Genomic DNA, 25599 nt, shown 5'->3' with positions numbered 1-25599 from the left:
ACTCTCCCTCCTGCTTGAAGGAATGTTATAAAGAATCTGCTAGTGCAGATTGGATGTTATGGGTATATCACACTCTCAGAAGTAAAGTGACAGTGGAAGTACATTTTTGTTCTTCAAGGATCAAAATGACCAAATACCCTGAAAGTACAGCAATGTGTACAAAAAAGCAACTGGGTCCAAAACATTTACAGATTAATTGTATATTGCTGGGGTATATACAATTTTATACACCTTGGATACCGCTCCAGTGGCACACTGTTTCTATTCTTTATACAATCCACTAGTTGAGCTGTGCAATTACTGGCCTGGAGGACTGCTAATGTCAGATCACATGCACTGAAATGACCAGAGAAGAAGAGTGAGAACATGCCAACCCACCCTCTCTGTAATTATGCAACTCCGGGTCACGTTCAGCGCTGGCCCATAACACAGAACGTTCACATCCCAACGACACAGCACTTTAATATCCCACCCGTAATGTAGAATGTAATGTTCCAATAGTATGTGAAAGTCTCATGGGAGTGTTACTCTGCCAGACTGACACCAAACAGAGTCCTTGTATTCCGTCCTCTGAACATTAGTGTGTAACCTGGGGGAGAAAAGATTCCCAGATTTTACAACTTTTTGGATTTTTGCTGCGGCATGTACTGTAGGAAGCCATGTAAATGTCCTTTTTTACGACGTCATATTTTATGCTACATTTTTGTTAGCTGTCAGGCAGCATGACTGATTCTCCCTGTGCTCTGTGTGCTTTGTGACATCATTGCTTCTGCTGATATGCTGCATTCCATCCCTGAGCAGAAGCTTCTGGCACTCGCTGCTCCAGCAAGTATTTACAAGAGTAAGTGGGCAGTGCATGCTGGGTAAAGTTTGTGTCTGAATTTGAGACAGGGGTTAGGTGCATGTATTTCTGCAACCAATAAGGTTACAGCTGTCACAGAACAGTATAACTGGTAATGAGATACTGGAGGCTCAGAGGAAATGATTGTGAGCAACAATTAAGATCAAATATAAAAAAAATGTATTATATCCTGTAGCTGGATGACTGGAGAATGATGTTTAGCTTTACTTTCTTGAGCTTAGAAAACAATATATACTGTAATACATAATTACATGTTCAAATTTTATAGTGTAAACTTTTATAGTGCTTTAGATTTTACATATAACAAATAACTTTGATATTTACCGTTCAATACAGTTAATTGACAATTTCATCCCTGACCTGAATCCTTGCTTTTAATGGCAATAATGCATGATATAACAGTCTAATTTAAGACTGCAGAAACATTAGCAGTCCGTAGCCTGCCAAGCTTGGGGAGTATAACACAGGAAAATCTTCATTTCAGCCAGGAAAAAGGTGAGGTGATGTAGGCTCTGTCAGAGGCAGGATTTGTCATCTGCTACCAGTTTCTGAATGACGCATCTCACCTTTCAGGGTCAGTCAATTAACCAAAAGGCTCCACTGCTCAGAAGAGTCCAGCGCCCACTGGCTTGTGTCCTATGGGGGGGGGGGCGGGTTTGGAACCCCCCTCGGTCAGGGATACAAACAGTGGGTGGCACTATGGACCACGACCAGGCCACTGTGACCCAGTTTGAATCTGTGAGTTTAGAGAAACTGTAGGAACAAGGCCTGTATTCTTCTGGAACTGTCGCATGCCCAGATGGACTTAGCAGAGATAATTGATTGTTTTCTTGGCAGAAGCTGGGTGGCTGGCAGGAGGGTTTGGGTAGTTACAACAGCAGCCCTTAATGGCCCTAGCTGTGACTCTCTCTCTCTTGTTCTCTCCTTAATTGCAGTTGTATTGATGATATTGATATGAATTGGCATGAGATGTGAAATATCTGAGCTAAATATGCCAGTGCCTGCTGTCCATGAGCAGAGAGGGCGTGCTAGAGGGCACCACAGTTTGGGCCTGCCATTTAAACTAGAGATGGAGACGTTTGGCCTCAAAATTTTTGAAATGTACGACCCACTGTTTTGAACTGAAAACAGCGCTTTGCTCTGCACTGCAAAACCTTTTAATTGGTTTGTTGTCCCAGTCAGTAGCTTCGCTTGTCGCAAGTTTCTCACATTCACACCCCAGTTTCTCATCACTAACCAAAAGCCTCATGCTGCTAACAATTCCCCTTAGAACTAACATCACAGGACCCAAGTTTCCCTGTCTGCATTTAAAAACGCTGACCTGTTTTAGAAGCCAGAAGCGGATAAACTATGAATGAGTATAACTGCCACATCACTTCTCAATCACATTTACCCAGGTGAAATTTCTGTCATTTGTCCTAGCTTTCTTTCTTTTAAAATAATAATAATCATGTGACCCTAGCAACAAGGCTGGCTAATTTCCCATGGTAAGTATGTGGTATTGCAGCATGTGTTAGCCTTTAATTACAGCTTTGGTTTTACATTACATTACATTATTGGCATTTGGCAGACGCTCTTATCCAGAGCGACGTACAACAAAGTGCATACCCATAACCAGGGATAAGTTCGCTGAAAGACCCTAGAGGGAAGTACAATTTCAACTGCTACCTGTACAACAAAGATAAGGACAAGGGCCTTTTTTTATTTTTATTGATTTTTTTTTTTTTTTTTTTTGAACAAACAAACAAACAAACAGAGCAAAAGTGACCAAAGTTAACTATCCAAACACTGCTTACCTAGCCAACTAAAAATACCGATACACAAAGCAAGTCACAGAGACAACAATTAAGGGTCACAGGGAGGTAGGGAGGGATGGGGAGAGGTGCTGCTTGAAGAGGTGTGTCTTCAGCTTGCGCTTGAAGGTGGGGAGAGATTCTATAGTTCTGACCTCAACGGGGAGTTCGTTCCACCACCGTGGGGCCAGAACAGACAGTATTCGTGAGCGTGAGGTAGAGGTTCTGAGAGGGGGAGGTGCCAAGCGGCCTGTGGAGGCTGAACGAAGAGGTCTGGCAGGGGTGTAGGGTCTGATGATTTTTTGCAGATAAGCTGGGGAAGACCCCTTAACTGCTTGGAAGGCTAGCACCAATGTTTTGAATTTGATGCGAGCCATGACAGGCAGCCAGTGGAGGGAAGTAAGCAGGGGGGTGACGTGTGAGTATTTGGTTTCAGATGCATAGACTCCACTCTGATACTAGATGCATACAAGGCTGAGGTGTCTGGGTTCAGCCTATCACCACAACTGTTATTGACATCAGCAAGTAATTGTGCCGTAGGAGTGCACATATTTTGTATAATTAGGGCCTTTTGGTGAGCGTGTACAGAATCACAGAATTCAGTAGTTAACATGGAAATGCATTTAAATGGAAAAGGCACACTGCAGAAGATCCTGCGTCTTTATGTTCTGAAACATAAAAAGTAATGATGCAATCCCAGATCAACGCTAAGTGCCTTAAACTGGTGAAAACATCTGTGTCCTTCTAGCTGAATCAAAATGTGGAAGCAACTGCCTATAACTAATAAATTATTGTCATTTTAAAACAACTCCAAAAAGTACCAGAGGACCAGAGGACATGCAGCCTCTCACTTGTGTGAATTTGATATTATTTTCCCAGTAAGGTAATACACTGATTTGCAACACAGTTACCTGCACAATGAAGGTTATGTCTCACAGGTAGTTGTGTTTTGCTTTGTTGCTGGTGGTGACGCAGTACTAGCAGCTGTTATACAGTAGAAGCTTTCTTTGCCTGCAGAGAAAGGTGAAACACTCAGTCGGCCGGGTGCATCGTCAACTGATCGCAGAGACCTTTCTGTCCCAAGTTTGTTATTCTTTTTCCCTGTGATTTGTTGTACTCATGACATGCTACGTGTTGAGTTATGCACCCGCCTGTGGGGAATTCTAAACCTCATGTGGGATGAGTTCACATATCTTTTTCTCAGAGCTCTGGACACGAGGGAGACATTGTTAATGTCTGACTACACACACACGGCTGTGTTAAAGACAACATGCCAGACTCCGGTAAAGGCAAGTTTATATGGAAATGTAGACCGGAATGAGGTTTCCCAAAATGAGACTCCTGCTGATATATTTGATATCACTGGGAGTGTGGGTTTTGTTTAAAGAGCAGTGTCTGACCTCCAGATGTTTCTCATGAAATTTAGGGGTGAATTTTTGCTTTTGCTTTTGCTGTTTTGCTTCTGTTCAAATGAAGAAAATTATTCAGATGTTGTAATGAATATCTTTTAAAGGTCTGTTGTCAAACATTACCACTTGGTGCATTGAATAGCTGACTAAAATCATCAAAAACAATGTAGTTCTAGAATCTAGAATCTTTAGTTGTATCTGAAACTGTACTGGGAGTCAGTGATCCAAAAGTATCCATATCTGTTCATGCATTTTAGTGTTCAAATCCAGAACAGAATTTGAGACTCAAAACAAGCATTACATTTATCATTGGAAGAGATGTGAATAGGCTTTCTGTATCTTACTGTGAGTTACAGAGTTTATTTCTACCTTGAAGAGTTCTATTATTATTGTATTTATACATACTAACTGGGAACATTTTGCAGCGGAAATATACCGGTGCAATTCTATTGTAAATATAAGTGTGCCGGAACAAAAATGATGAATCATGCATCATGAGACATTTACTCTCAGAAAACAAAGCAGTTCAGTGAAATAGATCCCTTCATGTCCTTTGAAGGGAAAATTGAAGCGCTGCCCTGGTGTATTTGTTAATAAATCCTTACTCTTAAAAAAAAAAAAGGCAAATAGAAAAGTCTTAGGATGTGTGGCTGAGAACAGCTGCTGAAAATAGGACTGAACACAATGCTCCCCATGCACCCCCAGCACTTTTGTGTTATTTTCAACCCTCACGTACGGCAGACTGACATGAGCCATCATCTGTTCCCAATTATCAGCCCTGAGTCACTGGCTGTGTTTGGCTCCATGTGCGAGATTCTCCCTCCTGATCCTCGCTCTGTCCAGTCTGCGTTTTCAGCTTCGCCGCTATTGAAACATGACACATGCTTCCTCACGCTGTGCCTCTTTGATGTTTTACTATGTACATATGCATTTTCCTCCCAGGCCTGGGTTTAAACATAATGCTATTTGCATTTAACCCAAGGCCACGTTATATTAAATTCAAAGTAAAGGTTTTTTTTTTTTTATTTAAGTTTCTTTCTCTCTGTCTCTTTCTCTTTCTCCTACCGCTGGGTGCTAAATAAATGGGTGTCTTTTGCTCATTCTCTCCCTCTCTGTGTCCTGTCACTATTTAATTTTCGCTCTGTCTGTTGACATGCTTGCCATGGCACTGTCAAAGAAAAGTAGAAACAAGACATCTGTAAGTTTGAGAATTTCACAATGATTTACAACACTGTCACATTATTTCAAGTTAATTGTACGGTCAACCAATATTTTTGTATCCAGTATTTTATGGAGTTAAAGGCTTTCTCTTACTTTTTGTCTCTTTCTAGATGTTTCTCGCTGCCTTATCCTTTGCCTATTTTGCGAAGGCCCTATCTGGAAGCTACATGAAAAGCACAATAACTCAGCTGGAAAGACGATTTGATATTCCCAGTTACTTAATTGGAGTTATTGACGGAAGCTTTGAAGTAGGTATGTAACATTTCTTCATGCCTCCCTGGTGTCCCTGCTGAATTCTTCATTAATGTATGAAACATTATGTGTAGCCGTCACATAAGCAATCATCATGTATTACGTTTTTTTGGAGGACAATACATTTAAATGTATTCCACAATTACAATCAATATAATAAGCAGGCACAGTTACTTCAGCCGTAACAGTTTTTCATATTGTTACTAGCATTATTCCATGAGCGAAATATCTTCTAGTGGAACCACAGATGCTGGTTAAGTTTATCAGGTAAGCTCCATTGACTAGTTTTTGTATAGTTTCACAGTCCATCACTAATTTACTGCTGGATGTGTGGGGCTTCATGACCTCTGTAATAAAATACCATGCACTCTCAATCACTGCTCAGTGAAAGGGCTTTCACAAGAAATAATAAAAAAGGGCCAGGTGTTATCTGCGTACTCATGCACAGGCAGAGCACCTGCTTGTGCTATATGGTCACCATACGTTTCAGACCAGCTTCCACTCAGGAGTCCAAAGGCAGTTTCAGCCAGTCAAGTTTCCATAGTAACTGAGCAGCAGTCCAGGCAACATGGTGGGATTTATTTCAGCCAATTAGGTTAACTATAGAGTCCGTTTTTTTCTTTCCTTGGCTGTCAGAGCCACGTCACCTGTGTCCCCAGACAGTTCTCATGGCACCAGTCCACAAAGCCGAAGTTTACGAGGGCCAAATTTTGCCCTGTTTTTTCAGGCAGAGTGCAACTGGCGGAGGTTACAACAAATAATATACATTTAGTGAGCACTTTATTAGGTATTTATTAGACTTATTTTATAGACATTGGTTTTCTGCTGCTGTAGCCAATCCAGTTGAGAGCTTTGACACATTGTGTGTTCAGGGATGCTCTTCTGCATACCACTGTTGTAATGTGTGGTTATTTATATTACTCTCACCTTCCTGTTAGCTTTGACCAGTCTGGCCCTTCTCCTCTGACCTCTCTTATTAACCATGTGTTTCTGCCCACAGAACTGCTGCTCACTGGATGTTTTTTGTTTTTCACACCATTCTCTGCAAACTCTAGAGACTGTGTGAAAATCCCAGGAGGTCAGCAGATTCTGAGATATTCACCATATCTGGCACCAACAATCATTCCATGTTTAAAGTCACTTAGATCACATTTCTTCCCCATTCTGACATTTGGTCTGAAAAACAGATAAACCTCTTGACCATGTCTGCATGCTTTTCTGCATTTAGGTGCTGCCACATAATTGGCTGATTCAATATTTACATTAACGAGCTGGTGTACAGGTCTATCTAATAAAGTGCTCAGTGAGTGTAAAAAAAACAACAACTTTTACTTATGTTTAGTCTGTTTATTGACAGACATAGCTTTCTTCACACAGACTTCAAGTGTACCTTATTTTGTTGGTGCTCCAATGTGAAGTCGCCTCACATTTCAGTCTTGTAACCAAATGTGAATGCTGACTAGCATATGAGTTAATAGCTATCGAGTGAAAATGCACAAAGCGGGCTACCTTTTGGCCTCTTTCAGGAAGCTACAATATCTACCTCTGGCACCTCCTCTTGGCCGGTTGTCAATAGTTGTTATGACTTTCTAAGAAAATAAAAAAAACTTTATTAAATCACATTATCCACACAATTCAGATTTTGGATTCTGGCCCATGTTCTGGTTCATGTTTCTGGTTAGGACCCAGCAGCCAATAGTAGCAGCGCTGTAGTGAGATTTTTGGCACAAAGATAGAAGCCTTTTTGGCACTGCACAGAGATCTCTCCACACCTACTAAAATAGTCTGTCATGCCTGTCCACAGGTAATTTGCTGGTGATAGCATTCGTGAGTTACTTTGGAGCCAAACTACACAGACCAAAGATCATTGCCATTGGCTGTTTCCTAATGTCTATTGGGACATTCCTAATTGCAATGCCACACTTCATTATTGGACGGTGAGTTGATCAAAGCTTTTAGGATAGGCTTTGTTTGTTTTCAACAAATAGAGACTAATGAAGAATAATAAATCAGTGGCCAAGTCAAGCTATTGCTATTGTATTTCCCTGCTAGCATTCTTTTCTTTCAGTTCATAGACTGTTTACAGCTTCACCTGTTATACAATATATGTTTATATTTCCCTGCGACTGTATTGATCAAGCTATTTGCTTCAGTTTATTACTGGATGCAATGAACTGCGTTATATAATATATTTACAGTACCTGGCTAAAGATCATTATGGGCAGAAGCATTTCTACATCATTTCATCAGTAGGTTCATTAAGGGATTTGCACTGTATGGGTGAAGAATAAATCATATAGCTTAACCAGATATTGGAAGACAAAAGTATATAAATGACCAGGACCACAGGATGAACGATGCATCTTTGCTGCAAATGTACTCAAATGCAGTCTGCTCTGGTACTGTAATTGCTCATATTTATTTTGCCCTGTCTGGTTATCTAATGGTGCGTGGTGCTCTCTCCCCTCCACTGCTAAACAGTCGCATTGGTGTTTTGTACACAGCTATAAGTTCGAAACATCAATTAGATCTTCAGTGAACTCAACCAATAACCTGTCTCCATGTCCAGCAAGCTCACCTGACCCTCTGCCTGCAGGCGACAGGAGCCCCACACTGCCCGGTACAGGTAAGAGGCATCACTCCCACTCCCTCACTGCCATGCTAACACTGCCGTGTTCCCTTCACATGTGGAGCCCCAGGCTTACATGGGTGTTCCGTGTGTCCAGTTGTTCCATTTTCTGTAGATAATTGATGAAGCAACCTCAAACCTAGCCTACTATCAATGTTCTTTGAAGGAATATATGCTTTTGAAAGATCTAACATGTTATTGGCATTGTTATCCAAGTAAATGCTGAAATGGTTTGGCATCATGATCTGATCTTAGATGAAAGGTCCATCCATTCATATCCACTTATCCCTGATCAGGGTTGTGGGGTGGGAGGGGGGGGGGGGGGTGCTGGAGCCTATCCCAGCATGCAATGGGCTTGGAATAGCGGTAGGAATGCACCCTGACAGGCCACCAATCCATCCACTTAGCCTAACTTGTATATATCTGGACTATGGGAGGAATATGGAGTATTCAGCAGAAACCAAACTTGCACACAAAAAGGTCCTCATCGGGATTCAAATTCGGTAACTTCCTGCTGTGAGGCGATTGGAGCAAAAGTATTTTTGGTGTGGCTGCAGTACTCTACGGAAGTTATTGTCCGACTTTCTAGTCATGGCTGCCTGTTTTTCTCTTTCTCTCGTTACTCTCCTCTTATAAGGGTGTGTACGGGAGTCCAGCTTCTCCATGTGGACCTACGTTTTATTGGGAAATGTTTTGCGTGGAATCGGTGAGACCCCAGTACAGCCACTGGGAATATCGTACATCGACGATTATGCTCGTGAGGAAAACGCCGCTTTCTACATCGGTAATGTATCCATGTAAACAAACGAGCATGCTGTCCTCAGGAGGTCAGACTTAAGCGTGACTATATATCATGCGCTGTTACATTTAATTGGTGTTATGCATTATTTTACTAGACAATTGATTTGTTTACTTTTCTCATTTTTTGATGTAATTTATACTTACTTTCCTTGGTGTTATGACAGATTGACACTTATCAGGCGTAATTTTGCGTGCCTTCTCTAAATAAATTTTCACTTAAACATTGTTCAATTAAACAGAAAGCTGGGATTGTCACCCCTCTGGCTCTTTTTGCAGTGTGGTGTGAAACTCATGCTGGCTTGTTATTTCTGTGTTTCAGGATGCGTTCAAACTATCTCTATAATTGGTCCAGTGTTTGGCTATTTACTGGGATCTTTGTGTGCCAAAATATACGTGGACATTGGCTTTGTTGACATGGGTGAGTACAAGAACAAGTGAAGGCCTGGTCATGCCATTCCCACCCTACTTTACAGCTATTCATGCTAGTAGCTTGCATTGTGTTGTGTAATGTAATACAATGTAGTATAATGCTAGTATTATGTAGATGCTGTCTCCTCCTATGCAAAAAGCCAACATTGCCCTCTGAACCAGGTTTCCTGTTTCCTCTAAACTCAACTGCATAATATCATGACATTTTGGCTAACTTGACTCTGCACTTACAGTGGGAAGGCTGTGTCATCTGGTTTAATGCAGTTCAAACAAACCCAGAAAAAATACGGCATTTCATTCATTATATTTTAATATTTGAAGTCCTTTAGAGCAGTGGTCGTCACTCCAATTCAGTTGTTTTCAATCAATTCAGACCCAAGAAACCAAGTGAGGTGAGCTAACTGTGTAATTAACTGCTTTAATTGATCAATTAAGTGCTGAGTAACAACAAAAGCCAGTACACCCTGTGGCTCCCCAGGCCCAGGAGTGAGGAGCATTAGTTTAGAGAAAGCCCAAGCAGTGTTTAGAGCATATGTTTAGGTAATTGGACTAATATGCTGGCTCTGCATTGTTCTGGTAAGCGTCCTTATTAGCCTGTGAAATCTCCCTCGCTCCCTGCAGAGACCATCACCATCACCCCGGGAGACGCTCGCTGGGTGGGGGCCTGGTGGCTGGGCTATCTGATAGCCGGGGTCATCACCCTCTTCTCTGCCGTCCCTTTCTGGTTCCTGCCCAAATCCCTGCCAACGTCAGCACCCCGGCTGGATGCCAAGTGTTCCCCGGAACAGTCCTACTTCATCAGGGACTCACCACACAGAGAGCCCAAGTACAGGCCAGAGGAACCCACCAACTTTATGGAAATGGCAAAAGGTAAACAAACAGCCTCAGTTCAATGTTATATCAGCTCTGATAATGTATATCAGGGCTACTCAAGTCCAGGTCCTGAGGGCCGCAGTGTCTGCAGGTATTTACTCCCAGCATGCACTACACCACCAGATTTCACTAGATTACACAAATAAAATTTTACCTGCTTGGTTCAGGAAGTAAAGTCGTGAAGTCAGGTGAGGTAGCACGGAGTTGGTTCAAATACCTGGAGACACAGGGCCCCCAAGACCTGGAGTTGTATCCATGTTGACCTCATATCACTTCTGCTAGAACCCCTGTTTGCCACTCAGGTCAGAGTAGCCCTCTCTTGCTGGCCATTGAGAGACAAAGCTTTTTGTTCTGCAGATTATGTCAGTTACAGGTGGCAGTATAGTGTAGCACAGGTTTGAAAATTCAGGACACTGCTTTTGTGTGTTTAGTGTTTCACCTATGTAAATCAGTTTAATGTACAGTAAAAGAAATGTACATTTATGAATATTAATAACAATTAAAATTGTTGTTCTTGCAGAATTTCTACCCTCATTGAAAAACCTGTTTGGAAACCCTGTGTACTTCATATATCTGTGTGTGACTATCATCCAATTCAACTCCTTGATTGGCATGGTCACCTACAAGCCCAAATACATAGAGCAACATTATGGACAGTCGGCATCAAAAGCAAACTTCCTGATGGGTAGGACAAGCTTCTAACATTTAGATATTTATCTCACCGTAATGCTCTTCACACTGAGGTTTTAGTATTCATGGTGAAAGCAAGGTGTTAACAATGGGACTTCTTGTAAAACGATGTCTTTGAAATTGTGTGTGGAATGTGTATTTTAAATAGTAATATAGCTTTTGTTGTGGGAGGATGACGTGGTGAATAATACTCCTTTCAACTATCAAACTTATTTTTCTAACCTCTCTTGGCTTCACCACTTCACTTAAATTGTGTATGAGATTGCGTTGATAGAAATTAGGGTGTTTGATTATGAGTGTCCTGGACTTATTCAGGCCCCCTCTCTCCCTAAACGTGCGCCTCTGTCACAGGTGTCATCAATATCCCGGCCGTGGCCCTGGGGATATTCTCAGGGGGCGTGGTCATGAAGAAGTTTAAGCTGAGCATCATGGGAGCGGCCAAGTTTGCGTTCGGAACCTCCCTCCTGGGCTACTTCCTGTCCGTCTTCTTCTTCGCCCTGGGCTGTGAGAACTCCAAGGTTGCAGGGATAACGACGTCTTACAAGGGGTAGGTCGGCAGGGAGCTTGGCTACAGACCTATTAACTTGGCTAATAATAATAATAGTAAAAATAATAATGAGCCGCAACTGTGTAATCAACTGCTTAATAATAAACACAAAGGAGTAAAGCAGAAAAGGACATATATGAAAAGGGCAGCATTAAAACGAGGTAAATATAAAACAACAGTGTGGCCTGAGAGACATAATCAAGATTGTAATTTAAGGAGGGTATAACCTAGGGAGAGCAATGGTTATTAGAATATGCATTAAAAACATACCTAAAGTCTAAAACCTGAATGTGCATATTGTCAAACAAGGCATTCCATAACGCACCAGTCTCTGAGCTCTTAGAGAATGTGGAGTGATTCTCGATGCAGTATTTAGCTGGGAGTAGCATGCCTGGGCAGGCTTTCAGCCCAGGGGCTGTAGATTTGATTCCCAGGTTGGGTCTTCACGCTTCTACCCCTAAACACGGTGCAGTCCAGTCGGAGGCATTTAAAATATAGAAAAAATAAATTCTTATATAATTCCTCCAGGAATGCAATGGCTAGTTAGTCACGTTAATAGTGTGATAAAACACAACAAACATGGAAGGGAATGATCTTCATTTAGATTTTGGATATTTACACCACTACAATTTGTCTGAAATGTAACAGGAATTTGGTGAGTCTTAAGTCACTGTTGTACTATTCTGGTATTCACTCTTCATTTTGTAGCCAGAGGATAATTGGCTGTCAGTCCTAGTGTTGAGACAGTGAGGCTTCTTAATAAAAACCATGTAACTGACATGGCTGTTTGGCACGATGTTGAAATCTGTCATTATATCACTGCCAAAGCAGTGAAGCCTGCTAATAATATACGTAGTTCCTGATTGTCATTGTAGCAAATGTTAATGACGTAACTCATTTTCTTTCTTTTTTTATCGTCTCCCTCTCTGCATGAACTAACGCCGATAGAGTGGATGGAATATCTTACCATGAGAGGGCGCTGTTTGCAGACTGCAACTCCGGCTGCTTGTGCTCCGGGAGGGACTGGGACCCTGTGTGCGGGGAGAACGGGGTGACCTACATCTCCCCGTGTCTGGCCGGCTGCCAGTCGTCCAGCGGCTCTGGGAAGAACACGGTAAGTGTCACTCATCGCTACATGTACTGTACACGTACGCTGTAGCTACGCACACCCTGTGTGCTTGGGGTTGTGTAGTGCAGAGATGCGTATTCCTAGTATTGATTCAATTTGAATGAATTTTAATGGAAAATACTGATACACAGACACTGACCAAAAATGGAAACACGAAATGTATGAGTGTAATGTATACAAAGCAATGCCTAACACCCCTCCATGCACAAAAATCATGAACAGGCCTGGTTTCCTGTAATTATGGCTGGCAGGTGTGAAAGCAGTTTGCCCTAAACACGTTTCAACAATCACCCCTCTTTTCAACTCACAGAGGGGTTATTGTTGAGACGTGTTTAGGGGAAACCTGCTGATGTTTTATACGGTGATGTCAGAATGGAACCCGTCCACACAGAATCTGTCCACTGTCACTGGGCTAATCATTCCCATATGCATGCATTCAAGTCTCTTTTGTAAGTCTGGGACTTGTAGCTTTCCCTGAGGAAATCAAATGCAAGAGCCCATAATTATTCTAATGTCAAATAAATAATAAGATGAAACTGAGTTCATCTTATTATTGTTATGGAGTAACACTGATGACCAGAGCAGGCTCTCTCTGCCTTAAGACATAGCTTTAAAAGTTTCAGACAAACCCTGATCTGGCTTGTGGTTTCAAATGCAGAAAACTCCAATGGCAAGATATTCAAAAGTGAGGCATTTCACAAGGATAATAGGAGCAAACACCTTAGTTATCAATTAGGAGAAATACCACTACCAAATGAGAGTACTGAATAACTTATACCTTGGTTCTGCGTATTACATAGTAACACAAGATTGATGTATGCTTTACAGTATGTTGTAATGTGCTGTTAAATACAATATTATTAAATACAATAATGTTTTTTGACTGCTGTGGAATTGTTATATCATAATGGCTACTGTTGGTTGCCACCCAAATTACACCAGCAATGAAGCACCGGTTCTTTGTTATGTAAACCTTTTTTGGTATGCAACTATGTAAAGTTACCATCTGCTAAATCATAAAAGTAAACAAGATAGGAATAACCAACATCTTCTGCTATCCAGTTGGTTCTGAGAATTCGGTCACAATTTATAGCCAGTCCTGTGTAAAAGGATTGAACAGAAACTCTGCTATAAATCTGCCCGGACTATGTATCTACTGTAATTTCATGTCGGCAATAACTTTACTGTGGACTTAATTTGAATGTGTGTTCTGCTCAGAACTACAGATACACACTTCTGTTATTGGGATTTTAGATTGGGATTTCTCTACAGTCGAATGACTCCATGTAGCGCTGTTTGACGGCAGTATTTCAGTTTAATAATGGTGCTACATCATGTTTCACGACTGCAGGACTAGAGTGCATAACGGAGACCTGGCAGCCTGGTCCTGGAGAGCCAAATGTTCTGCATGTTTTTTGTTTTCTTCTTAAAGTCAGCAGCACAAACCATGTAAAGTCGGTTAACTGTGTAATCAACCGCTTAAATTAACCAATGAATGGTTGAGTAACAACACACACCAGTAAATCGGTGAATCTCCATAAATAGGGCTGGCCGCCCCGTGGATAATGGCACTGCATATGAGTTGTGAGCGGGGTGTGGGAGTATGAGCGTGTTCTCGTCCCCGTGTTCCCAGGTGTTTGAGCGCTGCAGGTGCGTGGCGGTGTCGGTGACTGGCTCGGCCCCCGGGAACCTCACGGCTGCGGTGGGGCACTGCCGGGAGAGGGAGGGGTGCGAACGCATCTTCCCCTACTTCCTGGCCCTGTCCGTCATCAGCTCCTTCATCATCTCGCTGGGCGGGACGCCAGGCTACGTGCTGCTGATCAGGTCAGCTCTGTTCCTGTGTGTCACCATGGAAACATCAAGTACTCTCTGTTGTGTTTTTAGCATTAATACCTGAGGACTAGACATTCTGTTTTCTTCAGAAAAAAACTGGTGGAGCAATAAGATTTACTATTTTTCATTATTGTAAAAAATGGCTGGTACTCTTGATTAAGCTTGTTAGTGTTTTGCTTGTTTGAATATTATGTTTTAATTAGTAAATGCATTGAGAATTTGGTGAGGCACAGTGATACAGACAAAACAATACAACAGAGAATACTGCAGAGATGTACAGCTATGTTCATTGGATATACAAACATATAATGTTGGATTACATGAACTTGCCCTGAATTTTAGTTTTGTGGCAAATGTTTTCAAGTCTAGTGCATTCATGAGCACAGTGAGCATTGAGTGTGCATACACACACACACACACACACACACACACACACTGTAGGAGTCCCTTGGATTCACAAAACTTGACCTGCTAACTGCACTGGTATGTCTCCACTGCCTCAGGAAAATTAGTTTTGTGGCGGTTCCTGCTGGTCTTCATTTGGGTCAGTCTATCTAGCATTTGTTTACCCAAGTGGGTTTCCGTTTACATTCTGTATGACAAAAGACGCTGTCATCATCCTTCTAAGGAAAATTCATAATGAAAACATTGTTTTATGTGTTTTGTCTGCTTAGCCTGCAATAGATAAACTGAGAATGGTTGAAGTACCTTCCTCAGCTCAGCCTATAGATTCTGATGTCCACACTAAGTGTGATGTCCACAATGTACAACTATGTGTTGACTATATTTTGTCTGAAATTGCATCACATAGAGTATACTAACATTTTTGAACGGCACTACGTGCTGTAAAGCACTGTTTATAACACAGGTCAAGTAATAGCGTAGACAAAATAATTCCTTGCTTTTTCATTTTTTCAGCGTGTCTGATACACAGAGCTGCATTTGCATACCTTTTACAGTGATCATTTTCCTTGTGCAGGTGCATCAAGCCTGAACTTAAATCCTTAGCACTGGGATTACACACGTTGGCTACTCGAACCCTAGGTGAGTCCTGTGAAATTTGTGAAAAATAAAAGCACGACATGAGCAGTGATTAATATCAGATTATATTAACCAGTTATAGCAACCTTAAATGTCTGCCATAAGCCTACTTTTTCTGTTCACAAACTTTGGAATTCAACCAAGTCACAGCATTTCAGTGTGGATGGAAGTCCAGTTGGTTAGAATCCGTATGCAATGTGGACTTGTTAAGACTTGCAGGGTTTATTGTTTTTTGCATGCTTGTGTGCTGAATCCTGATTTTATTTTATCCCTTGCTACAATTCAAGGAGAGCAGCATAGAAGCAGGTCCTTCTGTAAAGCCGAAGGTTCTGAACAGTCACTTTTCCAGAGTGCCATCCCATGTTTGACTTTGCAGATGAGGTCTTGGGATTTTGTTAAATGATGAAACCCCTTTGGTTTATGGCACCACAGCAGGGATCCCAGCTCCTATATATTTTGGGGCGATCATCGACACCACGTGCCTGAAGTGGGGGTTTAAGAGGTGTGGCGGCAGAGGGGCCTGCAGGATTTATAACACCACAGCCTACAGGTACCGTCAAGACGAATGTCAGGCACCTATGACTGTAATGAACTGTCAGTTACCCCACTGTTAGAGTCCTGTCAGTTCTGTGACATGCCTAAAGGACTGTCAGTTATCCCACTGTTAGAGTACTGTCAGTTCTGTGACATGCCTAAAGGACTGTCAGTTAGCCCACTGTTAGAGTACTGTCAGTTCTGTGACATACCTAAAGGACTGTCAGTTATCCCACAGTTAGAGTACTGTCAGTTCTGTGACATGCTTAAAGGACTGTCAGTTAGCCCACTGTTAGAGTACTGTCAGTTCTGTGACATACCTAAAGGACTGTCAGTTAGCCCACTGTTAGAGTACTGTCAGTTCTGTGACATACCTAAAGGACTGTCAGTTATCCCACAGTTAGAGTACTGTCAGTTCTGTGACATGCCTAAAGGACTGTCAGTTATCCCACTGTTAGAGTACTGTCAGCTCTGTGACTGTCAGTTCCCCTCTGTGAACATACTGTCAGTTATTGTGACACAGTTACCTTACCTATCGTTTGAAAAACCTCAGCTAAACTCGGAGAAAACCATGTATCACAACATGGGTTACAGGAATTTTGGCTTCTTGATTCCAACATGATTCCAACATTATAACATTATAATATAATGATAAAAGATGCAATCAAATCATTTTGGTATCATTTAAAACCTGTTGAGGTGTTTCTTTGTTTATTTTTTAAGATCGCTGTGGCGCTACTTTTAAAAGACAGGCCTTTGTTGGAGAGTTTGGTGTACTGAGGTCCTTTTTAGGCTTTCTGAACAGACTGAGTTTCCACTCTCTCTTGCTCTCTCCCTCTCCCTGTGCTTCCCCGACCCCACAGGCTAGTGTACCTGGGTCTTACGTTGGGCTTGCGAACCGTCTCCTTCCTCCTCTGCGTGCCGGGGTTCCTGTCGCTCCAGAAACACATTAAGAAGGAGGAGAAGTCCGCTCTGGCCAATGGGGGGTCAGAGGTGGAGTCTTTGAGAAAGGGGGAGGCCGGCTCCCTCTCCCATGACCAATTCATCCAGACCTCGGGCTGCAACCCAGACAGGGAGACGCGCTTGTGATTCACGCCACGTTCCCCCGACAGTCCCCGAAGCATGCGAGACATGCGGAAGAACTCCTGGTCGCATCGGACCATTTCAAAGGACATAAATTATATATTTGTACCGGACCTGTGTAGATTATGTGAAATAAAAGAAAGCTGTATTTAATATCATTGTAATAATATTTCTTGAATGTATAAGCTGTCTTTTGCAGAAAAAAATGGAACTCTTTCTTTTGTAGCGAAAATTTGTTTTGTATTTAATTTGATTTTAAAATAGTGTGTATAGAAACATGTTTTTTTACCTAAGCAATAGCCTAGTTTGTGTGTATTTTTCTAAGAGCATTGTACACTATATTCTGCTGATGTTACGCAATCTGTCAGTTAGCTGTTCTGCCGTTTCCTGTTGTTTTTGGTTTGAATTCAGTACGGCGCTGCAACTGTGGAAAAGCTCCCCTGCCTTTGTGCGTCCCATTAAAAAAACATCCAAAATGGCAAGTCATTTTAGCATCAGATTAGGGCTAAGACAGGCCAGTTTACTGTAAGACTCTCAAAGGTCTGTAATTCAGTAATGCAGCAGAACGATTCTGCTCGATAGACCTTCTTCTTCAAGGCATCTGCAAAACCATTACAAGCATGGTTTTTCAGGTTAGGGGACTCATCTCAATTTGTGGTTTTATTAATAGAGATGTTGTGTATTAGGTACCTGCTGGATATCACAGCAACGGCTTGTGTTTTTCACAGGTTGCTTTGTCTGTAAAATTACTTGGTACGACGCTGCATTAATTTAAGCATTCTAATTGTCTATTCAATATTTTTGGGTGAAGAATTTCAATGTATTATGTATTACTGCCTTTTGTCCTATCATCCCATCCCAAATGTTTGTGAAGTGCTGAAGTACGTGTGACCAAGACAACGGAAGACAGTGTTGCAGGAAGGGAGTTGTTCACTGTGCAGTGTCATTACTGAATTGAGCCTGTACACCAAGCCTTGGGAAACACTGTACCTTATTCTGTCCATATTATCTGATTGTACATACTGAGCCACAAGTGCACATAGAGCAGTGGTCACCAACCCTGGTCCTGGAGATCTACCATCCTGAATATTTTCATTTCAACCCGAATTTGGCACACCTGATTCTACTAATTAGCAGCTCAATGCAGATCTCTAGCTCTTGAATGAGGTGTGCTTTCTAAGGGTTGGAGTGAAAACGTAAAGGATGGTAGATCTCCAGGAACAGGGTTGGTTACCCCTGGCCTAGAGTAATACATTTATTTAAACACAATCAATGTTTTTGTGATGAAATACTTTCTGGGGGCCAAGCAGCAAAGCTGCGTAGGCACACACTGTGTTTCTACCTTTTCTTAATATTATTATTCATCATCATCATCATCTTTTTCTTCTGGCTAGGGTGTTTAAGGCAGCCCCTAGAACTGTATGGTAAAAGGTTTTGAAATTTGTCCCCCTTGATTAAGGACAGTCCCATGATTCCTTTCACCAAGATTTCTTCAAGGGTTCCTATTGTATCTGTATGGTCACACTAGGACTCGGAACCGTACTGTCCTCTAGGGTCCTCTTCACACTTGTCCCTGTGTTCGATCTGTACTTCGTTTTACGTCGCTCTGGATAAGATTGTCTTCTAAATACTGTGTAATGTAAAAGATTCATGTCTCCACCTCGAGCGCTCTAGCTCCACCAATGGGTCAAATTTGGAGGTACAGTACTGTGCAGAAGTCTTAAGCACTCTAGATATACAGTGCATCCGGAAAGTATTCACAGCGCTTCACTTTTCCCACATTTTGTTATGTTACAGCCTTATTCCAAAATTGAATAAATTCATTTTTTTCCTCAAAATTCTACACACAACACCCCATAATGACAACATGAAATAAGTTTTTCGAAATTTTAGCAAATTTATTAAAAATAAAAAAATAAGAAATCACATGTACATAAGTATTCACAGCCTTTGCTCAATACTTTGTTGATGCACCTTTGGCAGCAATTACAGCCTCAAGTCTTTTTGAATATGATGCCACAAGCTTGGCACACCTATCTTTGGGCAGTTTTGCCCATTCGTCTTTGCAGCACCTCTCAAGCTCCATCAGGTTGGATGGGGAGCGTTGGTGCACAGCCATTTTCAGATCTCTCCAAAGATGTTCAATCGGATTCAAGTCTGGGCTCTGGCTGGGCCACTCAAGGACATTCACAGAGTTGTCCTGAAGCCACTCCTTTGATATCTTGGCTGTGTGCTTAGGGTCGTTGTCCTGAAAGATGAGCCGTCCCCCCAGTCTGAGGTCAAGAGCGCTCTGGAGCAGGTTTTCATCCAGGATGTCTCTGTACATTGCTGCATTCATCTTTCCCTCAATCCTGACTAGTCTCCCAGTTCCTGCCGCTGAAAAACATCCCCACAGCATGATGCTGCCACGACCATGCTTCACTGTAGGGATGGTATTGGCCAGGTGATGAGTGGTGCCTGGTTTCCTCCAAACATGACGCCTGGCATTCACGCCAAAGAGCTCAATCTTTGTCTCATCAGACCAGAGAATTTTGTTTCTCATGGTCTGAGAGTCCTTCAAGTGCCTTTTGGCAAACTCCAGGCAGGCTGCCATGTGCCTTTTACTAAGGAGTGGCTTCCGTCTGGGCACTATACCATACAGGCCTGATTGGTGGATTGCTGCAGAAATGGTTGTCCTTCTGGAAGGTTCTCCTCTCTCCACAGAGGAACGCTGGAGCACTGACAGAGTGACCATTGGGTTCTTGGTCACCTCCCTGACTAAGGCCCTTCTCCCCCGATTGCTCAGTTTAGACGGGCGGCCAGCTCTAGGAAGAGTCCTGGTGGTTCCAAACTTCTTCCAATTACGGATGATGGAGGCCACTGTGCTCATTGGGCCCTTCAAAGCAGCAGAGATTTTTCTGTACCCTTCCCCAGATTTGTGCCTCGAGACAATCCTGTCTCGGAGGTCTACAGACAATTCCTTTGACTTCATGCTTGGGTGTGTGCTCCAACATGCACTGTCAACTGTGGGACCTTATATAGACAGGTGTGTGCCTTTCCAAATCATGTCCAATCAACTGAATTTACCACAGGTGGACTCCAATTAAGCTGTAGAAACATCTCAAGGTTGATCAGTGGAAACAGGATGCACCTGAGCTCAAATTTGAGCTTCATGGCAAAGGCTGTGAATACTTATGTACAGGTGATTTCTTAGTTTTTTATTTTTAATAAATTTGCAAAAATCTCAAAAAAAACTTTTTTCATGTTGTCATCATGGGGTATTGTGTGTAGAATTTGGAGGAAAAAAATTAATTTAATCAATTTTGGAATAAGGCTATAACATAACAAAATGTGTTAGTATAAAATAACACATTTGAGATTTCCAAATATTCATTTTCCAATTCCAATTTTCCAATATTCATTTTTGTATTTAATTTTTTTTAAGTAACATATTACTGTAAGCAATTAACTCCTTTTTACATAAAAACTTGATCAATGCTGTCTGAGATCAGAGGCAAGGAGCCAACCAAAGTCTGCAGAAGAACTGTGGCAAGTTCTCCAGCATGCTTGGAACAACCTCCCTGCTGATTGCCTTATAGAACTGTAGGCTATCTCAGAGAAGTGATGCAGTTTAATGTCGAAGGGTGGTCACAAAAAATATTGATTTGATTCAGTTCTGCCAAATTACTAAAATGTAATGTAAAATGTATAATACGTTTATTTAGGACCTTTTATTGAATTCTTTTTGAAATAATCTTATCTGTACAGAATGTTATACAGGTGCCTAAGACTTTTGCACAGTACTGTATGTTTATGCCTGTAAGTTTTGAGCCGTATGCCCAATTTTCTAAAATCAGGTGATGTTGGATTCATTGGATCAAGCCAAGTTCTGCCATATTGGAATAAATATTATAAGTTTTAACAAATTACCAATCTTCACCAAATTTGGCACAGATGATGTTCAGACCAATCCAAGATGGATTTTTGAATTTCTTTATTTTTGAATTTTAGATTTTTGAATAAAAACATTTCAACACCAAAATATTTAGTCCAATCTTCACCAAACTTGGCACAGATCATCTTCAGACCAACCCTCAAAAAACTTCTCTGATGCATTTTTGATTAAAAAAAATGATCTATTACGGCCAAATCAAAGGCAAACGACCTAAACATGACATGAGCTCATACCTTAGTTACTCCTAATCTTTGGTCAATTGACATAAAACTTGTTATCAGTTCTTTCAGCCACACTATGAACATGATCCAATCAAGTTGCCATGGTGACCCTGCCTTGCTGGACTGCTTGGCCCCCTTAACCCTGGTTGCAGGTTTAATTTGTCTGTACATTTTGTTTATTTCAAATGTACTGTGGTTCTGATACGTTTCTTGTAACAGAACATCCTTGTTTTCAAGGGCTTTCTGTAAAACACAAAAATAAAAACAGAATAGTGCACATTAAACAAGGGGAAAATACAATGTAGTCATAGAGGAACGGGCAAGGCAAACTAAACAGGTACATGTCCACAAATGAAACCTCTTATTAAAATTGTGGAGCATACTACTGTATAGAACATTCAGTCTACAGTTTCAGAAAGGAAACGCTGATTGAAAGGTAATAATGCTCAGCACGATGTACATTTGTACATGGAGTTCATTTGCTGAAATAATTTTTCATTGGTTGAATACTGCAGTAGTATTTTCATTTGTGCCGATGTCAAGCATTCGGAGGGTTGCCGGTTCGATCCCGCCCTGGGTGTGTCGAAGTGTACATGAGCAAGACACCTACCCCCCAAATGCTCCTGATGATGAGAAGCATCAATTGTACAGTGCTTTAGATAAAGGCGCTATATAAATGCCAACCATTTACCATTTATATTAGTATCAGTTTAGACAGAAGTGACAAGGTGCAACAATAGTGTTGTCAGCAGGTGTAAATTTGTGCTTTTACGTATAATCAACTTATTCACTCTAACACCTGTGGCAATCTATTATTAGTTTGATTATATTTCCATTCATAATTTTTGGCCTAAAAATCTCCTCGATCTTGCTTGTTTCAGTTTTAATTAAGACTCTTTGTAAGTGCAAGAATAATCCATCTACCATCGATAATACAAGTTGTTTTCATGAGCCCCAGGACTGGAAGGGATTATTTTTCCTGTTTTCAAAAGATACCTGGGTTGTAGTCCTGCCCACATTTGTTAAAAGGACAGACAAGTAGTTAATTAATTGTGCTCCTTACACACTCTGGCCTCAAACAGTGAGGCAATAGGGCAGACCAGCACCCGCTTTGGCTTTTTTTTGTTAAGACCATAAAATACCAAAACATATGGCGTTAAGCTGCTGGGTTGGGTGCAGCAGTGGAACAATTTGAGCGTTTGTTCGGGGGCTGTTGTTTTCCAGGCAGGAAGTTAAATGTCCAGAGCCATTACTTCAGTTTGATTAAGAGCTCAACCCACAGCTTTTAAGCATAAAGGACAAGTTGGCAAGTGTGCCAGCACACTTTTTGGGTTTACTTGCCTGAACTCCTGCTTTTAGCACGGGGGTAGCGCTTATCCTGATGTTGCTTTTCGCAATACTTTATCTTCACCTTATTGTTTGCACTTGCCTGCCTCAGTAGTAATGTTGGGACAAGCCCATGTCTAAAATATTGAATGTGACTTGCACTTTATGTATGGTGGGTAATTCAGAGAGCGGGGGAAAGCAGGGAGCTGTTCTGCCAAGCCTTTAAAATGTGAAATAAGTTTCAGAGTTCAGATCCTATCAGAGCTTCTCAGCTTAGTCTGGTTTTTGTTGTGGTTGCCGTTGTTGAGGTTAGCCGTTCAGCTTGGTTTTGCACTTCTTTTGTCTTAAATAGATCCACGACTGGATTAGGGGAGCGAGGGATCTTTACTGCCACCGTGGTAATTGCAAGGAAGTTCATTGTATGCTCAGCTTGACAGGAGAAAAACACTGTCTTCAGTTTATACTTCTACACTGCAGCTTGTGTAACTTAAACAAGTCCCTAGCAGCCAAAGCAGCGAGCAGCAGCGATCATGCCTTCACTGCTGAAAAATCCGGCTTCCCTTTTCCTTTAGTTCCATTGCCAAGGTTCACATGGTTGGGGTAAAAGGTTAGAGATGCCTGCAGCCATTACAGTGTGTGTATAAGCTCATCATTTTAGGTATGATGCAGTAGTCTTTCAGGACAGCGCTTGCTACTGATACTGTCCGAGCAGAAAATAACCCTGGAAAAGCACTGAATCTAAGGCTGAGCAGCAAGGATCTGTGGAGCTGTTGATCAGAGGTCCAAAGATAAAAGAATTCAGCAAAAGTGAAAATTTCACACAGCCACGGGCAAATCACATGAGAGATGTTGTGTGTTCAGACCACCATTGTGTTCTTTGGATGTACAGAACAGTTTCAGAGCAAAACAACTATGTTACAAAAGTAGTTATAGGCTACTAGCTTTCTGTCAAACCTTTCTTTAAAAAATGCAATGCTTACAGCAGAGAAAGCACTACAACTTTTATGGCTATTCATGTTCACAGTCAGAGTCCACCCCCTTGGAAATGAAAACAGCAAAAGCAAGCATGCAGAAAGCTCCCATGTGTTTCTCTACATCTGTACTCATTTTCGTGTACTCTGTGGTTTGCGGTTTTGGGTTCTCATAAAAAAAGTCTGAAATATCATACTTATATATGGTACCTGCATGCATTAGATGAAATTTGCAACATTCAAGATGTTCTGCAATATTTCACTCCTCCGACACACAATCCTGGTTTAAACACAAATATTTCCCACAAAATGGAAGCAAAACCTCAAGAATATCGACTTGATCTTTTGACCTGTTGTAATAGACTTTACACAGAAATATACCAAGAGAGGTTTCCTTCCATTATTTTTTTCATTTATTGAAGTCCACATTTCCTCAAAGTTAAAAGCAGGTAGAAACTTAGCTGAATCAAAGAGCAGGCACAATATTAAGACTTCAAAGGCAATTTATAATTTTATAATGACGTACATAGAAAGAATTCAAAGAATCGCGTAATTGACTAAACAAAGTCAATTATTATTTCAGTAATATACCTATTTATTTATACAACAATTTTAAAAATAACCTGCTGTGTTGTTATTGGCACATGGGCAACTCACAAAGATTGTTGTATTACACATTTCTTAAAGGCACTTGAAATAATGATTGGAAAGTCGATCTTCAACAACCCTAAAATGGAGGGAGCTATCATGGGTTATAAGTGATTCACCCATTTGAACCAATAACATTACTGGAGCTGAGCCTCCATTTTGAGAGCTCATGAAGTCCTGAGCCAATGAAAAGAGATGAGCTAGTGTATGCCTTCAGTTTGCTGAATGGTTTGCTATTACATTCTTCAACTACCTCTTTTATATTAAAATAGCGATGAAAACTTCACAATGCTGTCTTTTTCTGGGGTGCAGTAATACAGGTAGTTCTCCAGTTTCTCATGTAAAAACATGCAGTGGGACACACCATACAAAAAACAAAGAACAAAAGATGAAAAACGATGGGAACCAGTGACCAAGGCTATTCAATATACAAAAGGAGATCAAAAATAGCTATGAATTTCATATCTCTTTTTTAATTTAAAGGGAAAACATTTAACTTCATGTGCGTCTCCATTATACGGACATCAGAATCAATTTCCCTACCTGCCTTTTTGCCACTTATGATTCAAAGTAAATCATTTAAAAAATGAATCACGCAAATAACCAAAAAAAATAAAAATAATAATAATAGCTCAAGTTTGCCAGTTTTCTTCAGTTGTACTGTATATTGTTGCATTCACTCCCTTGTACAGTATATTATGTAAGGACGGCAACCACAGCTACTTGTCAAACCATCAAATATACAGTCTCTACAGTACAAAACAACTGCTCATGAATCTAGAAATACAAATTGCACAAATTTGACAGTACAGTGGGACCCACATGGAAGTAAGAATACTACTGGACGTAGTAATATAGTAATAAAAATCCATAAGATGGAATCATTACTATTCAAAAGCTGTTTAAATACTCTACGTCATAATAAAGCACTACATTTCTGGATAGTTCCCAGCATTAAACATTCACAGAATGAACAATCTTCTGATTCCACTCAATTTTCCTTATTAGCATAGTATATGAGCTACTAAAAGGCATTTCCATTTGTAATATTTGCGTCTTCTTGCCTAATCTACCTAATATCTTTACAGCCTCATAGTAGTAAACAGCATCGCATTAAATGTTCATTATTCAACAAGACAGCAAAAAGAAAGGTTCTTGCTGCTAATGAAAAACATTCTGCATGAATAGACTGAGAAATACAAATGAAACACAGGCATGAAGTCTCAGAACAACCCCCAGTCTACACTTTCAAAACCTTTCAAGGACAGGGACAAAAACACCCAAAACAAGGGTGACAGAAAAAGAAATAGAATTGTCAAGGTTAGTTTGAGTACAACAAAAATTGTGAAGGAACGGTATGTAACACTGAACAG

General features: G+C 41.1%; 1 protein-coding gene across 1 annotated transcript; it reads left to right on the top strand.

Annotated features, from left to right (window-relative positions):
- Window positions 1-5395: 5395 nt before the first annotated feature.
- Window positions 5396-17279, top strand: slco1c1 (solute carrier organic anion transporter family, member 1C1). Its single transcript, XM_061251903.1, has 13 exons — window positions 5396-5537; window positions 7342-7474; window positions 8042-8163; window positions 8804-8950; window positions 9287-9385; window positions 10018-10266; window positions 10790-10954; window positions 11311-11506; window positions 12455-12620; window positions 14269-14459; window positions 15448-15512; window positions 15942-16059; window positions 16907-17279. Exons 1-13 carry the CDS (start codon window positions 5396-5398, stop codon window positions 17130-17132), a joined length of 2019 nt encoding a protein of 672 aa, XP_061107887.1. The 3' UTR covers window positions 17133-17279.
- Window positions 17280-25599: the final 8320 nt, after the last annotated feature.

The sequence above is a fragment of the Conger conger genome, chromosome 8 (genome assembly GCF_963514075.1).
Source record: "Conger conger chromosome 8, fConCon1.1, whole genome shotgun sequence".
In the NCBI taxonomy this organism is placed as follows: Eukaryota; Metazoa; Chordata; class Actinopteri; order Anguilliformes; family Congridae; genus Conger; species Conger conger.
The sequence above is the reverse complement of the archived record's forward strand: the minus strand, read 5'-3'. Positions and strand labels throughout refer to the sequence as shown.

What these genes read in the sequence shown, in the direction of transcription:
- slco1c1 (XM_061251903.1), top strand. Translation starts at nt 5,396, where the DNA reads ATGTTTCTCGCTGCCTTATCCTTTGCCTATTTTGCGAAGGCCCTATCT. An exon ending in TGACGGAAGCTTTGAAGTAG is followed by an intron (nt 5,538 to 7,341) that starts GTATGTAACATT and finishes GCCTGTCCACAG; the next exon opens with GTAATTTGCTGGTGATAGCA. An exon ending in CCACACTTCATTATTGGACG is followed by an intron (nt 7,475 to 8,041) that starts GTGAGTTGATCA and finishes TTTTGTACACAG; the next exon opens with CTATAAGTTCGAAACATCAA.